An 18,883-nucleotide genomic window follows, 5' to 3' on the forward strand; every position below is an offset into this window, starting at 1 on the left:
TTTCCATTCCTTTCATTTTTTGTTAGTACGGAGACGTATTTCAAAGAGTGAAGAAGAAAGAGGACCTTTACATGTCGATAAAACCAATGGGGGATGAACACATGATGGATAGGGATCCAGGGAAGCTGAATGAACATCTCCAAGTATGTTTTCTATATACTTTTTTTTTTTTTTTTTTTTTTTTTTTTAAATATCATACTGTTAGGTTATGTGGGATGACATCATTGGTGAGCCCGAGGGTCTAAGAACGATTGACTGCGCCTGGAAATGCTCGCATACCTGTTTCCGTGGAACAAGAAATTGCTGCTACATCGTTTTAACAACACTTTTTGCACCCATCTTTGCTTTTTGTTCAGCTATTAATCTGGCTTGCTTAGCCTTTCAGGTAAGTGATCTGCTTTGACTGCAATGAAGGTTGGAATATTGAATGTGACAAGTTCACAATAGGTTATACAATTCGCTGCCTAATTTACACCTTTTCCATTTGATGTTGTAATGAATTATAGTATATAAAATGTCGAATTACTTTTTCCCTTGGATTGAGTAGGTGTGGCCCTAATTGTTTTTACGCTGAGAAACATAGAAATGACATTTATAACAGAAGGTATTTGGGGTTTTGGGCGGACATAGGGATGTTTTGAAAACTAAATTTTGTCTTGAAGGATATGAATAAAAGAGAAAGGCATAAAAATATACATTGTAGATACCTGTATCATGATTCCAAAAAGATATAGAAATGTTTTTTGAGGTGAGAGCAACCAGAAACAAACGATCTCAATTCAAGTGGTAACTTTTTGTGGACTAGTGAATTAATAACTATTTTTATATTTATAGCAGCTCAATATTCAAATTCAATTTTTTGTGGGTTTGAGACACTTTTTCAGAATAAAAAATAAATACGTATATGAAGTAATTTTCTTATTTCTCATTTAATTCTCATTTGATTCTCTAATTTATTTATTTCCTAAGTTAGTATACATTTCAACAACGTTTGCATTCTTATTAAATTTTTGATAGACAAAAAGTTTATACGTCTTTTAATGTGCTCCGCCATTTTCTACTATTCACAAAAATGGAAAGAAAAATCAACTGAGAGGAAAATCTTTTTAAACTTTTGAAAAATTCTGTATTCCTCCAAATTTAGGCTTTTAGTAGAATAAATAATTTTTCAAAAGTTTAAAAAGATTTTCCTCCTAGTTGATTTTTTTTTCCATTTTTTTAATAGTAGAAAATTGCAGATAGACGTCTAAACTTTTCATCAGTAAAAAAAATAGCAATGAAAAATGAGTGATATTTTCACATACTTTGTGGACCAACATAGTAAAAAAATATGTATTTGAGAATCAAATTCGAAATTAGAAAATAATGGTTTCTTTTTTATCAGAGGGGAAATATAATTTCCAATGGTTTTTGCCTTTATAAAATGTTATTGAATTCAAATTGCTATTGAATGATTCCTTATTTATTCTGTATGAAAAACCTTTCCAATAAACATATTTTTATTATGAGGAAATAAAACATCAATAAGCTTTTTGATGCTAGGAACATAAGTTCCTAGCAAGCACATTTCCATTTTTAAAAAGGATATTTGGTCATGTCATTGTGTTTATATTTGCAAACTGGTTATTAGTTATTGTGCAACCCTGTGCAGTGAGGGCCTGGTATTGGCAAAGTGGCCCACATTTAACATAAAATACAGGACAATTTCAAATTTCCTGTATTTTAGAAAATCCATTTTAATTTTTTTTTTCTTTTTAATTCGATGCTCTCTTTTGAGTATATTTCGGGACCGACTTTTTTTAAAGAGGAATTTCATTATTTTTACAATCTATGTTTTTATAAAAGAAGTTTCAATTTTTGTTTTTTTAGAAAAAGCAAATATCCATGATTGTTTTTTATATGAGGGCGGTTCGAAAATTTTCCGACCTAACAAAGATACAAAACCTTTTTTCTGATTTTATTTTTTTACATAGTCTCCTTGACTCTATACACATCTCCCAGAGTTGTTCCCCTCTTTCTAACCTGCCCAAATAGTATTTGACATTTTTCACTTAAGCTTTTGGTTTTTGGCTCAATTACTCTTTTAGTTGGATCGGATTAGAAGCCACAAATTTAAATATATTAAGCCTTTATAAATCTGCTATTGTTTGAATCTATATAAACGTTACACTTTCAAACACAAATATTTTACATTGGGAGTCCAAAATGGCTGAAACTTTGATGAGTAACTCTGAGCAAAGGCTTGACAGACATACCTAGCTGATATTTACATGTGATTCCATTTTGACGAAGCCCTTAATTTGTTACATATTCAATCAAATTAAAGTGTCACTCCGTCACTGGACCTCGAAGATTAATTATTTTATGATATACATTATATGATTTATGCAAGACCATCTCCTAAGGACTATATGGATTTGAAATTAGATCATCATAAATTTTTATTATTGGGTAAGAATGGAATTGTGGATATTGGTAGTCATGAAAGAAAAGAATTTTTTTTTAATTTGCAACCTGAAAAAGTCTGATTTTATTTTACAAAGCTTTTTCTTATTATACTCAGACTCGAATTACAATTGAGCATTGACATCGGAGACTATATAATTGTTAGATACAGAAGGGGGGGGATTATTTTCTCCATACTCGTAGCTAATTTAATGAAACGTCATGACACTTAAGCTCTTCATCCGAAAAATTGTCAGGATTGACACGTTAATTTTCGTTATATTTTTATAGCATCCACCAGTTCAAATTATTTCCATCCCTATATAATGGTAGTTGGAAAATATACAGTGTACGACCTCTATTTAACAAACAAAACAATTTATTGTTTTAAGTTGACTTTCTCGTAAACTAATCATCTGATTTTAATAAAATCAATGACTAATAAAACTGAATAATAAATAAAAAAAAATACAGGAATATATATTTTTTTGAGGGGGGGCTTGGTTTTTGGATTAAAAAAAAAAAAAAAAAAAGAATCAAAAATCCATGGTTATGTACAAAAAAAAATATCTAAATTCATATTTGTTTTACCAAAAGTTAAATTTTATATATTAAATACTTTGATAACAAAAAATTTAAAATCTATAGCTATTCACGTACAAATTTCAAATATTTAGCTGTCATTATTTTTTAACTCCTGTGTAGTGTATATCCCTTCCTAAATAGATTCAATTACATTCAATACCTGTTTGAACGATCGTTTATGGCCATAAAAGACGGTGCGTAACCCTGAGTATTTGTTACGGGGTTGTATTGGGAATCGACATCGGAGTAATTCTAGTAAATTTCTAGTAAACCTGCCCTTGTTCCTCAAATTTTCAGGGTTACCATGTTGATTTTTACTTTCTTCTTTAAAAAATGCCCATTCCAACCTGGATTTTCACCTTGGTAAATCATTTTCCCCAATCAACTTTTAAAATTATTTATATAGTTCTTTCTTCTCTATGTAAACAATATGAAAATTGTTAGGACCTAGGACTGTCATCAAAGCAATTTAGAATCATAAGCCATATGATGTCACAATATATCCTCCCTAAAAATGGAATTATATACTCAGGAATGAATTAACAGGGAATTGATTACCTGATCACGATATTTTTCAGTCCCTCATTTTAAATCTTAACACAGGTTCAATTAAAGGACGGATATAAAAAAATCCGAGATTATTTTTCAACCCCTTAAAGTTCGTTCTCAAATCAGTAGAAAATCCTGTGAGCTGTATCCTAGTCGTTAATATATATACAATATAATCTTATAACCATGTAAATTAATGATTAAACAAAACCATAAAACGCACAAAATTCTGTCCATATAAATGTACAGAATTTTAAGGGAAAAAAAGATATTGAAGAGGATTTCACAAATAGACTCTTTTAACAGTTGTCGTTTTTTATTGTCATTATGATAATTATAAGGAGAGGATTAGGAAGAGAAAAAAAAGATTTACTCATTAAATGAAAAAAAAAATAATAATACTAAGATCGAGACGGGTTTATTTTTACTTTTGCATAATGAGCTTTCATGTATATACTTAGTACATACATGAAATAATATTTAGAAACAAATTAATAAATTTAACAAAATTTATTTTCTTATTTAGAGCTTCGTTTTTTTTATTAGTGAAGCATTAGGAAATATTTCTTTGTTTTAGAGATGGGACGGGTCTTGAAATCGGATCAGAACTTTGATCAGTAATCAGCTCAAATATAACCTTAATATGGATCCTAGTTGATAAAGCCCCAAACTTGGGGTTAAACGTTTATTAAATTCAAAACAAGTACAGGTTGGAAACAATTTTTAGGCCAGTTTTTCGAGAGTCCATGTCTATACTTATATAAATCGTGTATATTTTTGGGATTGGTAATCTGGCGAATTAATTTTATTTTGCTTAGCTGTTATCGCTATTTTAAGATAACAAATCATCAAATTTTATGGGTTGTTCTTTTTCTTTTCTTTTTTTTTTCAATTGTTTTTACATGAAAGGAACTTATTTGAAGTGTAAATAATAGAACCTACATAAAAGAAGGATATTTGCTCTTGAAGCAGTGGTTCCCAAACTTTTTTGAGTGTGACCCTTGAAATATGTGGCTAGACCATACACCTTTCCTTGAGAGATGAATATAAAACTTTAAGTTCCATATCAAACCCAATAACGTTCAGAGTAAATCTAAAGCTGTTTTAACAAGCTATGGGTATTCATTCATCACAGAAATCCAGAATTCATCAAATGTTTTAGTATTAAAATATGTTTTTAGTGTTTGATCGGATGAAATTTTGAAAAAGGCATCTTCCATGTCAGACAACAGGGGTAAAATGGGCGATCCAGTTATCTTCTGCACTATCTTCTGGGAAATACTTTTCACACTGATCCAAAAGAGAATTTTTTTTTAAATATCTAAGTTCATCGTTATTTAAGTGTTGATGCCAAGTAATGTCAATTTAAACAAAATTCTTCTTTTTTGGAAATCATTTCGCGACGCCTCTGTTATGTCCTGTGACCTCCAATTTGGGAACCACTGCTCCAAAAGGTCTTGTTCAGCTACAATAAGACATTTCGATTTCACTTTGAATATATATATTTAGTGACGTCATACGGTTTATGTTTCTAAACTACTTAGTAGTCTTTGTGTGGGGGTATAGAGTTAGGGATGGGCGATAGGGACTGGAGACGAGTGGTGAGTCATCGATGACTAGTGATGGATGGGAGACGGATATGAATGATCCATAGTGTTTATGCCATGGGAAATGGAAGTAATTTTTCTATTTCCCGAGGTATAAATATTAATCACGGATTGGGATTCCTTTCCTACTCATTATTAAGATTTATCATGACCTCATTTCTAATCCATATACCACTCATATCCCCCTCCCCTCTATCCCTAGTCATCACTTATCTGCAATGCCGACTGCTCACTTCTAACAAAAAAAACTACTAACTAGTGTAGAAACATAAAGCGTATAACGTCATTAAATATCCCTCTTCAAAGTGGGAATGAAATGTCCATGGATTAAATTTGGATGAATTTACTGGGAATTAAATTACCGGTCACGAAAAAAATCCTATGTTTAGAATTGAGGTTGAAAAAAAACCGGGAACTTATGGTACTAGGGAATAAAGACCCTTGTTAATATTAGTTCCTGTTTTATTATTACAATGAACAAGAAAGTCCTTGTCACATATAACTTTTTGGCGTTCACTGCATCTATACTAATAATTTTTATCTGTATCCGAAAGTCGGGCTACCCCAAATATTTGTATCTAAATATCCGATCCGATTAGGACCCATCCTATATTTATAGTTGGTTGTACATCTATGTACAATTACTTCAATGAGTCTTATTACATTAATTTTTTTAGTGCTTTAGAACCGTTCCCCACTTACAATTTTTAATGAGTAAGTCGATTCCACAGAAGTAGAAGAAAAAAAAACATTTAAAAAGTCCGTTTCTCTCTCTTAATCCATATGTGAAGTGAAGTACTTTTATATGAGACCGTATATTATGCATTTTTATGGTTTTAGATCGTTAAAGGGTTTTTGCAGACTGCAAAAAGTGTACATCTATATACCGGGTGGAAACTAGAAACTTACACAGGAGGAAATAAAAAAGAAAATTGCTTCCCATTCTTTAATTATACTTAGAACAAAGGTTATTATTAATTGCAAAGTATTGCAAATGAAGTTTGGGTCAATGGCAGCCCACTCCTCATTGACTGAGGCCTTCAGGGTTTCAAGGTTCACGTAACAGATGATACAGCCCTCCTCTTGATCTGCCGCTAGAAAGAAAAGAAGAGGGGATTGACATCCAGACTGTATGGGGCCAGATTCTTTTGCCCCAGAAAGCAGTCTGAGCATGGGCCCCATCTTTCTGAAAGACAACATTGCCGTCGAGGAAATTTACCTGGACCCAGAGAAGCCGGTTAACTTTGAAAAAGTAGATGTACATGGCATGGTTGCGCAGAGACTTGGTAGTCATCCTTTCTGATGATGCCCTTGAGGGCACCCGCATTAATGAGGGGCTTTTTTGCAAAGCCCTTCTTCGTATCTATGGTATTGTGGTTTAGCCGCTTCTTAACATTGTAGATGGTATTAATTAAGAGCCATTCTTGTCAGCCTGGCACCTCAGCTAGCTGGACTATGACCTGCACGAAGAAGAGTTGATTCCGTAAGCTTTGAATCTCACTGTTTTGATATTTCTCGACCTATTTAAATAATTCAAAATGCAGCAGATGCTTGAGATACATGGCTGCTTATACAACTACAGACACTTCTAATTTCCCTACCGTGAACCTCTCAAATCAATATAATAAATGAGTGAAATTTACAAGCTTACACCCAGTATACATGAGTATATGTATATATAGTATAACTTTGCAAACTGTCATTTTTTTATATTAAAACTTCATATAGTGTGTGGGAGAGAAATTGAAAAGATCCATGTTACATGGAGTAACCGAATATATTTATAAGAAATTAAATTTTGTCGGCGAAGGAGTTAACTTTTTTTAAGGATGATATTATTAGTGTTGTGTTGTTATCTACAAATCATAGACCGGTCTGAGACTCTTATGACTTTTAGTGGGACGAACCAATTCCGTTCTTTAAAGTAGCACGGTTGAAATTGGTACAAGTTGTACCTGAACGATCCGGCCCCACTTTTAGAGTATTTTTATAGTTAAGCCCCGGAGTGTTGATAGTTTTCATTATTTGGGGGTGGGGGCCCCAAGAATTATCAATGCTCTAATATTTGTTAAACAGTTTAAAAATTTGGGGGTTCAAACACGGGTTATGACATTAAAAAAATTGTTTGTCTTAATATAATGTTAAATACCGGATGTTAGAAATTCCTGCGGATGTTTTATTCAAGAACTTCCAGCTCCCTCAAGAGCCTCCTGGTTGACGTTGAAGGGTAGGTTTCATTCAATGATAGGACTACCTCGATCCTGGCTAGTGTTCTTGACCTCCTCATCTCGTTTTACATCTGAAACTAGGGTCCCTTTCCTCAACATGCACCTAACCTTATTCACGGTCTTGACGTTCACGTTTAAACTCTCCGTGATATCCTTAAACTTATCGACTACCTGGATCCGCTCTGCAGTTTTTGTGCACATCCTCCATTTTCAATCGTTTTTCAATTTTTGTTTATATCAAGTTGGATATAAATTATTAAAATATAAGTATTACTGTTCGCATTACAGAGCTCAAATGCCAATGGATGTATTACTCATAAATACGATATTTTTTACGGATCAATATAAATGATAGTATCAATCAATAGTTGCTTATTAGAAGGGCCTGTTTTGTATATAAATAAGTAGTTTTAGTACGAAGAAATCGCAACTTGTTACTGCTTCTCTAAAGACCTTCGATTTATTGTGTTGGTTATGTCAAGTCCGTCTTCTCACAAGTTAAATCTAGTCACTTAAGACAGAACAGGGGGAAAAATTCAGTGTTGGACCGAGTCTCAACACTAATTGTTGTGGCAAAGTGGATACTTATATGTATGTAATTGTAGTCATGAAATGTATACATTATCATGCCAATCCCTCATTTAATACCCTTGCCATTGAAAGGGTTGAGGGGCATTAGAATCCTTCCTCCCTTCCATCAAAAAATACCCTCGTCATTATTTCTTGTTTTCATTTTTCTTCTCCATAAAAAAATATTGTCCAAAAAGGCACCCAAGGTTACGTGATTATTATTAATTATATGTCCGGAAGTCCCTGACTTACTCTTATTATTCAACATATCATTACGTCATACAAACAACTTTAAAAATTGTACAGATTAAAAACTTCCACTTTAAACAGAGAGTAACGATTTATGAGAAATGAATCAACTCAGAGTTTTATAAGTTGAGCCTCTAGGTAGAAAAAGAGTTGAGCCCGACTGATATTTGAGCGCTGATTTTTCGTTGGAAAACCCAATGATCACTGATTGGTCGGCGTTACATATTGGCAAACAATGTTTTGTATGTTCATAGGGAGCTCAATATCTCATAAATAAGGATTGAAAAGTTTAAAGTATCATTTGACTGGTTCTATACAACATTAATAGAAATAGGTATAAGTGTATACCATAGCTTGTGCACGATTGATGTTTGACTTTCTCCACGCTTTTTAATATTGGCGTCATAGTGCATGAGTGGCTGAGTGTTTTGTAAATATATATCTGTCTTGACCAGCAGTCCGTACGATACATCAAATTGAAAATTCTAGAAAGCTCCGTTCCATGATGGTTTTTCTTGCATTTATATATGTAGATATGCAGCAGTTCCAAAAGTTTGACATCCAGTGCATAATTTGAAGGGCGCTCACAAATCGGACACGAACGCCGTCCCATAGAACAAGTTTTGCTAAAAGACATCATTATCAATCACTATTCACCCATTTTTGAAAGAAATAATAAATAGGCTTTAATTAGGTCTAAATGAAGAGTAATGTCAAACTATTTTCGTGTATGAAAGACACTTGATCAACAGGGGGTACTGAAACTCAGTCTTATTGACAATGTTGCCTTCTAGAGGGTCCTCTAAAATTTGCTACGTTTTTCAAGAGCTCGTAATAAGAGTGGGAACGATTGACTATAAGTATCATATTAAGGATCCATATGACTAGTGACGTATGGTAAGCTGCATTTTGCTACTGTAGTATTTTTGAGTTTCTAAGAATAAAACCTAGAGGAATTGTGAGTTATTCTCGTTACTCGCTTGAATACTCATTAGTCGCCGTAAAAACTGTTAACCCCTTGAATACTCTTCCCCATACTTTTTACAAACTAACAACCCGTCAGAGAAAACAATCATACGTCCCCCAACAAATTTGAACAGAGGATATGTTTGTTTGTTCGTCATTGGGATTAGAGCAAAAGTAATGGATCCATTTTTGATCAAGCATGCTACAAAGAGCATGTATGGTCACAGGAAGATGCCATTAAACTTTGAGAGGTCAAGAAAAACGTTTAAAATGCATAATCCCCCATAAGTTTGGAACAAATTGAGATGCATAACTCACTTTGATTGTAAGTGGAAGTTCTTCGACCTACCAAGTGCCCATATTATTATTTTTTTTAAATTCCCTTCTCTAATCAGTAATAATAAAACTACATAGAGACAGAAAAACCTAATGGCATGATTATGTGAATACAAAAGTGGACTAAAACATTTAAATTATAGTAGTAAAAAGTAGGCATGTGAACAACATAGAGGGCGCTTCAAATATTTGTATGTTGGATCTTCACTATATTTCACATTTGATTATATTTTTATTAATGGAACTCTTTAGTGTTTATATGTTAGAAGTATTCAAAAGCTTCCCAATATCCTTCGCTATAAGTCTGTAGTAGCACTCAATGTCAAATTCATACTAGATAACAAGTGGGCCGAAAAGTCCCTGACTTAACAAAGAAAACTCTTTAGCTTTAAAGGTTTTTTTTGTTTGTTTTTTTCATCAAGAAGCCGTGTAAAATTATAACACGATTTTTTTATTTTTTTATTGTCTTGGAGACAAACAAAAGTAACGTCACACTTAGCACAATAAATTACAAATTAATGAATAGATTTTCATAAAGTTTAGGCAGCTGTCTTTTGAAGGTTGGTACACACTGAAAATGAGATGAATTAAAAAAAAGAAGTAGTACCATTTAAGTGTGAAGCCCAGGATTTTTTAGCCCATCTGTTATATTAACATTCTTAACTGGCTCGGGTAAAACAGCTATCGTGCTCATATGGAGGCCAAACTTTTTGAATTCCAATAAAACAATACTTTGTGAAAATTATAAAACAGTAGCGAATAAAATAAAATGAAGTAATGTAATTATTATTATTATATATATATATAATTCATTAAAAAATAATGATAATAATATTACAATAATAGTTTGAGAGTACTTAAGAGTTATAAGCAGTTGGTATGATTGACTTATTTGGCTAACTACCATATAATTTCGGAGCTTTCCCTGTTTCTTTTTGGATGAGAGGTTGCGTGATATAATCAATGAAGTGACCTGTATAATGTCCTCGAAAAAGGAAAATGGGAATTTTTGATGAGTGGTGGGTAAATGCTTGCATTTTAGGTACACGAGTCGAGTTTTTGTATCTTTTTTTTTTTTGTTTACTTCATAATAACGAGACAAGTTTTGCTCAGGACGCATCACTGGGAACATATTTTTCCCACAAAAAGTGATAAATAAATTTGATTAAGATTAATGGGTCATTACTACGTATTTATTAATCCCATTCATGCTAGTCTGATTTTGAAAGATCTCATTTTTAGACATACTCTCATGGCCCACGAATTAAAACCATAGCATTGAATATATTGTTGAAGAAGTGCATTTAGTTATTGAGGTGCATAATTGGAAAAATAATTAAGGTTAATCATTGTGTTTTAGAGGATGATTGAAAGTAATGTTCAATGAATCATATAATCAAGTATAAAAGGGCTTTATAAAATGAAAATTAGTTCACACCACTAGTAATGTGACAAGATAAAAACAATTTTGAGCAAAAATTAAAAATAGGAGAAAATTCAAATAAGTGGATTTATTTATTTATTTTTACTTTTTTCATAGACGTATTTAAGTCCATTATAGGCTTTATATTCAAATTGACAGGATAAGTGAAAATACACAAGAGTTTTAGCAACCGCTTAGAAGCTTTTTTTATATATGAGACTTATAATTAAGTAAGTCCTCCTTCGTTTATTGTAATGATCAATTTAGGTTATTTTAAGTACAATTTGTGACATACTGAAAGAGAGAATAAGAGATTTTCTCTCTAAAAAATTATTCCCGCAAGTTTTCGATAGGAGCAGAATTTATTTTTGACTAGGTCATAAAATTGTATGCATTTGAATGTCCACATAAGACCTACATGCCGTAGTTTGCTCATCATTGCATCCTATATGCCACATAGAGGATAAAACAATTACAAATTTGTGGATTTATTTTTAATATAATTTCTGAAATACAAAAAAATATATCGATATCTGTACTTTAATTATTGGTAAATGTTGTTTGATTTATAAAAACCCTATATTGACCCAATTGAAAATGATGCAATGCAACTAATGAATTCCTCTGCTTGAATGTACAGTTTTACAAAATATGACATGTCGGGTTGTCAAAATAAAAGAAGCCAAAAGGGAACATGGTAATCCTGACAATAAGTAGAATGTTTGAAAGGAGAACAGCTGAGCTGTCATGACGTTTCATCAGATTAGCTACTAGCAGCTGTGAAAGGAAGGAAAAAACACTGAAAATAAAGCAGGGGCATACTCTTCTACGGGGTAGGGTAGTAAAACAAGTACTGTTTATTAATGTTCATTTCCTCATTAATATAGGAAGGCTTAAGGATTATTTTTTGACATTCTGGTTCTGACATCATTTGTACATAAACAGACTATAACAAACATTTCGTCATCTTGAGTGAGCAAGGGGGCAAAAGGCATTGCATCTCAGATCTCCTAGATGCGGAAGTTGAGGTGGCAAAGATTATGAACATTGTGAAGCGCTCCAGGAGCTTGATTTTCATAGGGCCCCAGACAAAGAATGATGAAGAAGATATCTCCAGGAAAGGTGGAAGTGGAGAGCCCAATTCAAAAAGGGATGTAGAGTCCCTGTCCAACTTGGATAAGAAAATCAATGAAGACCCCAGCAATTCGATGAATCGACTCACTAAATACTTCCACGTGGCTGCCAGGACCATCAGGAGGTCTGTGAAGGAGTAATTGGGATTCTTTTTCTACACGAGGAACCCACGTCACCTTCTGATAGAGGGCATGAAGGCCAGGAGGGTCGAGAAGCCACATTTTGCTACCCAAACCTCTACTATCAGTCCAACAACGACTTACCCTCATTGTAGGTCTCCGCTTTTCATGGGTTATTACGCACTAGTTATTACTTAATACTTGGATGTTCTCTTCTCAATGATTAAATAGTAAATGATAACAGCATTAGAAAATAAAATATAATGTTCAAGTAGTAACGACTAAAAGTCTCGCAGGGCATTTAGGTCATATTTTATACAGCTCTAGTCATGTAGCATTATAGATCCTTGCTTGAACAGTGAATTACAATTCTTTAAATAAAAAAAACTCATTATAATGAAGTTCACCGTCTGAATTATTTATGTGCTAAGTTTCTCCTTGAATGTCCTTCAGCTCTAAGAAATTGTTTATTTGTTACACGTTTGCTCTGTAAAAGTGATAATTATGGGGAATGGAGAGCACCAAAAAAACAAGAATATTTTAACAAATAATATAGTGTTTGTACGTAGAATTGCTCCTTTTTTTATTGCTATTATTTTTACCTTCAAGTCGCTCTGCTTGAATGTCATCTACAGAGTTGTATAAAATATGACATGACATTATTAAAAATAAAAGTAAACAAAAATTAAAGCGAAAATTACTATTGTCTCAGTCCTTATTTATTTGGTGCAGTCCATTCTTAGGATAGGTCCTTACGACCTTCAGTTTTTCGGACTGTCAGAACTAGAACTGATTTAAACAAAAAAGAAATTGATTTCATCAAGTACCGAACTTTATACGATTTAGGACTGACATAAAGGACTGAACATGAGATGACCTAGACTGAACTGGACGGGACTGCAGGTTTCAGTCCTAACCGCCACAACCTTAGCGATAATACTGAATTTGCAAAAATGATTTGTAGAAGAGGTGCTTATCTGCAATCAACCCTGAAAGTAAGGAAATAAACACCAATCCCACTCCGTATATACCAAGTACATGTAGGATGGAATTAATCAAATACTGATCCTCAATTCCACTCTTAGTCCAACCTGACAATTTGAAGAATGTTTTGGAGAAAAGTAGCTTAGCTGTCATGAAGTCTTAGAAGATAATCTACAGGCAACCGTTAGAAAAAGGAAAAAAAATACAAATCTCACTTCTTAATCTTCAAGAACATATAGGGTTCAATTACTCCAATCCCAATCCTCAATTATATACCCAGTCCAACAATGATTTATACTTATTACTCCCGAGTAAACCCTTATTGTTACTCCCTGCACACGCAATGGATATTACTTAGATGTTCTTTCTTATTAAATAGTAATGACAGGATCTTTACAAAATAATAATTTTCAGTTATAAAATTAACCAAAAAAATAATTTGGTATCTTAAAAAAAATTCACCAATGTTTTCCCTGAGGTTTGTTTTTGTGTTTGTAAGGCAGGATTACGGAAAAGTTACAGAGGCTTGACACTGATATCAGTGACGGGAAAGTTGAGGTCTTTGTTTTGAATTGAAAATAGATAATTGATTTCATAAAATATCTGTATGTATCGACTCTTTAGGTAAATATAATTATTCGAGTCAAAAATTGTAAATATTAAATTCTGCGTCGAGTTGTATTCGTCTCACGACAATATGTCGATTTTCGAGTTTAGTCAAGTTCAAATTATTGAAAAAAATCAGCAATGTGATATCTCAACATAAACACAAACTTGAAGAAAATTCAAGAAGAGAAGAAAATCCTTTCTTTTTTTCTTCATATATATGTTGTATACAAGTTGCGATTTTGTACAAGTATATAATATATAATAGGAAACTTAATTTTTGACTATTTTAATAAGAAGTATGTACTAAAACGTATATGTATTATGGAGAACATTATAAAGTTCAAATAGGACATCAGTTATTACATTTGTCATAAATACATACCTTATAACCATGTAATTTTAATACATGAAAATAAAATGAAAGTATCAATTAATAGTTGGTAATTAGAATTTGCGCAGGTAAGGGAAACTGAAAAACCGACAACTTAGTGCAGGCAATAATGAGTTTGTTCCACCTCTGCAAATATATTTTTTTATGAATTGCCTCTCCTTTTAATCCGTCTTACTACTTATTGTCTTAAAAGTATTTTTCACAGATAAAGGATGAAACTATCAGACTTAATTACTCATTAGACTTCAATGATGGTTCATCACATGGTCGTTGGTTATAATGGCACATGTGATTGTATGACATCCAAGTCAATTAAAATGATTACTGTTGTATAAAGATAAATGATTAATTAGTTGATTAGAAATACTCAAAATTGATAGTATTAGAAAATGTAACTACGAGTGATGTTGAAAACAAAGGAAAAGCCTCTTGATCCCCAATCTTTGGAAAAATCAGATCAACTTTGAATGTAGAAGGGGGAAAATATATTAATATAAGGTACTGTCTTAATACAATAACAAAATAAAATTACTGGGATAATATTGAAAAGAGCAATATCTTCAGAAAATTGTTGAAAAAAATAATTTCTACCAATTCGTTTTTGAAAAAATGTAATGATAGCCATAGAATGGATACCTTCAATATCGGATTTACGGTTAAATCCAAACCGAGCAAAGTATCTTATGAGTCTCTGCGAGAAAACATTTCAAATTCCCAAGATGTCTCTTAATTCTTTGATCTGGATCTGGACCCGTGATTTTCATAATACAAAAAAAAATCATAATGCAATCCCATATTTAATTTATATATTCAATACTTCGTTTCAAGACGATACATCGACGTTTGATATGGCAGTAGATATTATATGGTATTTAAAGGAAAACTTTATAAATTACATTAAACTTTTAAATCGCATTATGAGGGCCTTCAATAGACATAAAAGTAGGCAAATCATAAGTGCTTCTAGATTTGTGACTTTTGTGTATTGTAAGTGTTTCTTTGTGGTTGGTATTTACTTTTATTAAATTTTATAGACAGATAAACTTAGAGAATGTTCTATTTTTAATTGATGAGTTATTTTTTAAATATACTGTTTATTTATTTTATAGATGTTTAGTGTACCTTTCTGGCTAAAAAGTTATGTATGCACTAATTGTATACTACAATGTTTATTTATTTATTTTTTTACTTAATACAATTACCTAGTTTGGTATGTTGTATTTTTTTATACATAAATTATTAATTGTCAAATATAGAATTTTAAAAAATATAAACATATAAATGCTACTATAATAGCATGTATCAAAGTTTAGACATTTTTTTATGTCCAAATTCTAAGGGTTAGCTTATAATTACTTTTGAAATGAATAAAGAAGGATTTTGGCACGAAAATATGCTGTCTGTCCCAATCAGATTGATTTTTTTTAAATAATATTTTGAGGATGCATTCAGATGAATTGTTGATCGACAAATTAATTGTACGTTTTTTAAAGCTTAGATTAAACACTTATTTATTTGTATGAAATGATCAAAAGAAGTTGAAACCACTCTTAGCCTCTTAGTTTTTCAAATGAAATAATTATCTCATTAGACCTATTCAAAAATATACTTTTTTGAATTTTGATGTTACCACATTTTTTCCCTCTGCTTTAAGATATGAGAAACACAAAAATTATCTTTTTAGGGATATATTGGGATGTATACCCTGGTTCATGGGCCTTAAAGTTTTTCCAAAAAGTATAAATAAGACACACCTTTGATTACAATAAAGAGATTAAACTAAAATAAAAACATTTTTGAAGAATATTTTTTATGAATTTTATTATTTAAGTATCAAGATTGTCAAGTACAATGAAGGTAAAGAGAAACATCTAGGATCACGGACCGCAGTACTTCTATCTATCAATGTTATTTTTCCTCATATTTAGCCCTTTTTTTGTGGAAAAGAAATAGATATTTTCGAAACTTATCCAATTTCTCATTCAAAAATATTTTTTCTAATACTAATTTGAAAACCAGAATGATATACGATAAAGCCCTGTAAAGGTGTGAGTGTATACTACAAACGCTTTTCGACAGTATTGCGCTTTGTCAGTTCAGTTGTGAATTATCGTGTGTCAAGTATGGAGATATTTTACTCCATACAAAGGGAAAAACAAGTAGAAAACGACAAAGAAAATTAGCGAAGTAAAATGTGCCGATACTCTTTTGGTTCGTGTTGCACAATAGTAGTTAGAGCAAATTATGTCCTCTACTGTGAACAACTCGACCGTTTGAAGCTGGCGATCGAACAAAATCGGCCAACATTGGTGATTAGGAGACAGCAAAACATTGTCAATACAATACCAGGACTCACACATCCTTGTTGACGCACCAGGAGCTCGGATGAGAGGTAATCTGGGACCAAGTTGAAATAAAGAATGCAAGTACTTTTTCCGCAACCAATTATATTAAGTAGGATTATTCTTTCCAATATATTTTTGTTGCCTCTAAGCTACAAATTGACACACAACCTTGTAGAATATACCCAGAGGAGAAACAAAACTTGCAGGTGAATGACCAAATTACGAAAAATATGATATTTATGGAATCAAGAAAAAAAGACTACAAACCAATTTGTAATATGTTGCAATACTATATTTATCTATATTTTCTATTCAAACCGTCCTCCTTTACAAGCAATAGCAACCTCTACACCCTAGCAAACAAATTAGCAGCTCTTGACGATGAAGACCGTGACCATGACATACAAAAATGTCATGATGACAGTTCAGAGCGAATCTAAATTTGGATGAGAAGTGTGCCAAATATTCTTCTTCTCCAAGATGTGTTAAATTGGAAAGTCCTCAGGATAGAGGTCAGGACTAAAGGAAGAATACCTAGAGACAGGACAGAAGTTGACGCGGAGCTTCTGGTTTTTCTAGAATATATGAGACTATACGGGGCTTTAATGGACTTCCTGAAGTTGTATGCTGTAACGATGAAGATGCTAACGGTCCCTACATCCTTCTTGGGACTGACACTACTTTATTTTTATTTCAGCTTTGGCTTAGTTACCCAATGAAAGCTCGTAATTAAAACTAACGGGGCAAAAATCGTATTTTATTAGTTAGTCATTGAAACATAAAAAGGAGAATAGAATTATAAGTTGTTTGCCTTTTTGTATATGGAGCAAAATTGACAAGTCCCCACACTCAAAATTAAATATATTTCACACAATATGTCCTATGATATAATATTTTACGAGGATTTCATCATCTCCAATTTTCTTTTCCCTTCTTCCTTTTTACGTTTCTCCATTAACATCTAACAACATCTGAAACAGAGGAGAGAAAAAAAGATTTTATTATGGGTAAAAAAGGAAATGGAAGCTTACTCTAGGCTACTTTTTCGGGTTCTTTTATTTTTATTTTTTATTATCTCTCCCAGTTAGTTTCCGGTGTCCCTTTTTATTACAAGTAGAGGGTAGATACTTGCTAGTGTTGAGACTCACTCCAACACTAAATATATCGGTTCGGTCTTTAATGATTTTTTCAGGACCATTTCGGAACAATATTTTGGTTCAGACCATGATCCCAGAAAGAAGGCTGAAAGTTAACCATTTTCAAATTGTTGATCAATTTGTTCAAAAAATTTCGAATCGGTAATCATTCGTTTAATAGACTAACTTTTGGGGATCTCAATCCATGGACCAATTTTCTCCCATATCCATATTTGGTATTTGCACAAATAAGATTTATCCAATACAGTTAACTTTATATGACGTTGTTATAGATCTATGTTCACAATATGAAAGTACAACTGACGTTATCTTCAGTCCGGACAGAATTTTTCATGAGACTGATTCAATTCAATTTTATTTCGTAGGATCGATCCATACCGAATATATCATTGAGACCGTTTCATACCAAAATTCCACAAATACAGAATGTGTTTGACCTGCTAAAAAATAATAAGGGTCATAGATCGGTCTTGGATTTTCAGACCAACACTCAACACTAATAGGTAGATAACTTAAAAACAAAACACAATATCACACATCACAGCCATATTTGACGTTAACTTTATCCTCAATGGAGATTGTGATATAGATTTCTACGAAGGAGTATAGTCATTATAGGCATTAGAGAACCTTTATTTATAGCTTGACGTAATTATTAAATTACTAGCAAAAGTACCCGGCCTTGCTCAGCGTTGACCAAAAGATTGACAAATTTTGCATCAATAATATAGATATAAGTGATGAAAAATTATCCAACACCCAATTTTTATTCCGGTTTAGTCATACAAGATTTTTTTCTAAGCCGATTTGAACCAATATTTCGGTCTAGACCACGATCTCAGACAGAAATCCAATCGTTTTCAATACGTGGACTGATTTTTGTGTCTTAAAATATGTAGCGATTTTCTCCTCTACTCGGATTTATGCGTTGTAGAAATATGATTTATGCAACATACTTAACTTTATATGACGTTACTGTATATCTATCTATATTCCCAACTTTAAAACGCGCCGGGCTTTACATATTATTTTTTTTCCTAACTTGTCCAACCATTTCAAAAGTTGTGCTTTACACTTGTATGAGAGTAGTAATTAGAAATGTCAAAACTAACATAGTGTCCATGAATTGGGACCCCCTCTCACGTTGCACTGACATTGTATTGGAACTAATCTACACCTATATTTT

At 32.3% G+C, this 18,883-nt stretch overlaps 1 protein-coding gene across 2 annotated transcripts in view; it reads left to right on the forward strand.

Annotated features, from left to right (window-relative positions):
- The window catches only part of LOC121126438 (caveolin-1), a 41,421-nt gene that overhangs the window by 11,093 nt on the left and 11,445 nt on the right, over positions 1–18,883 (forward strand). For both annotated transcript variants that reach the window (XM_040721762.2, XM_040721763.2), the window contains exons 2-3: positions 27–143; positions 206–385. In XM_040721762.2, coding sequence (XP_040577696.1) covers positions 72–143; positions 206–385 — 252 coding nt within the window. In that variant the 5' untranslated portion in view covers positions 27–71. The remainder of the gene's footprint in view (positions 1–26; positions 144–205; positions 386–18,883) is intronic.

The sequence above is a fragment of the Lepeophtheirus salmonis genome, chromosome 11 (assembly GCF_016086655.4).
Source record: "Lepeophtheirus salmonis chromosome 11, UVic_Lsal_1.4, whole genome shotgun sequence".
Lineage (NCBI taxonomy): Eukaryota > Metazoa > Arthropoda > Copepoda > Siphonostomatoida > Caligidae > Lepeophtheirus > Lepeophtheirus salmonis.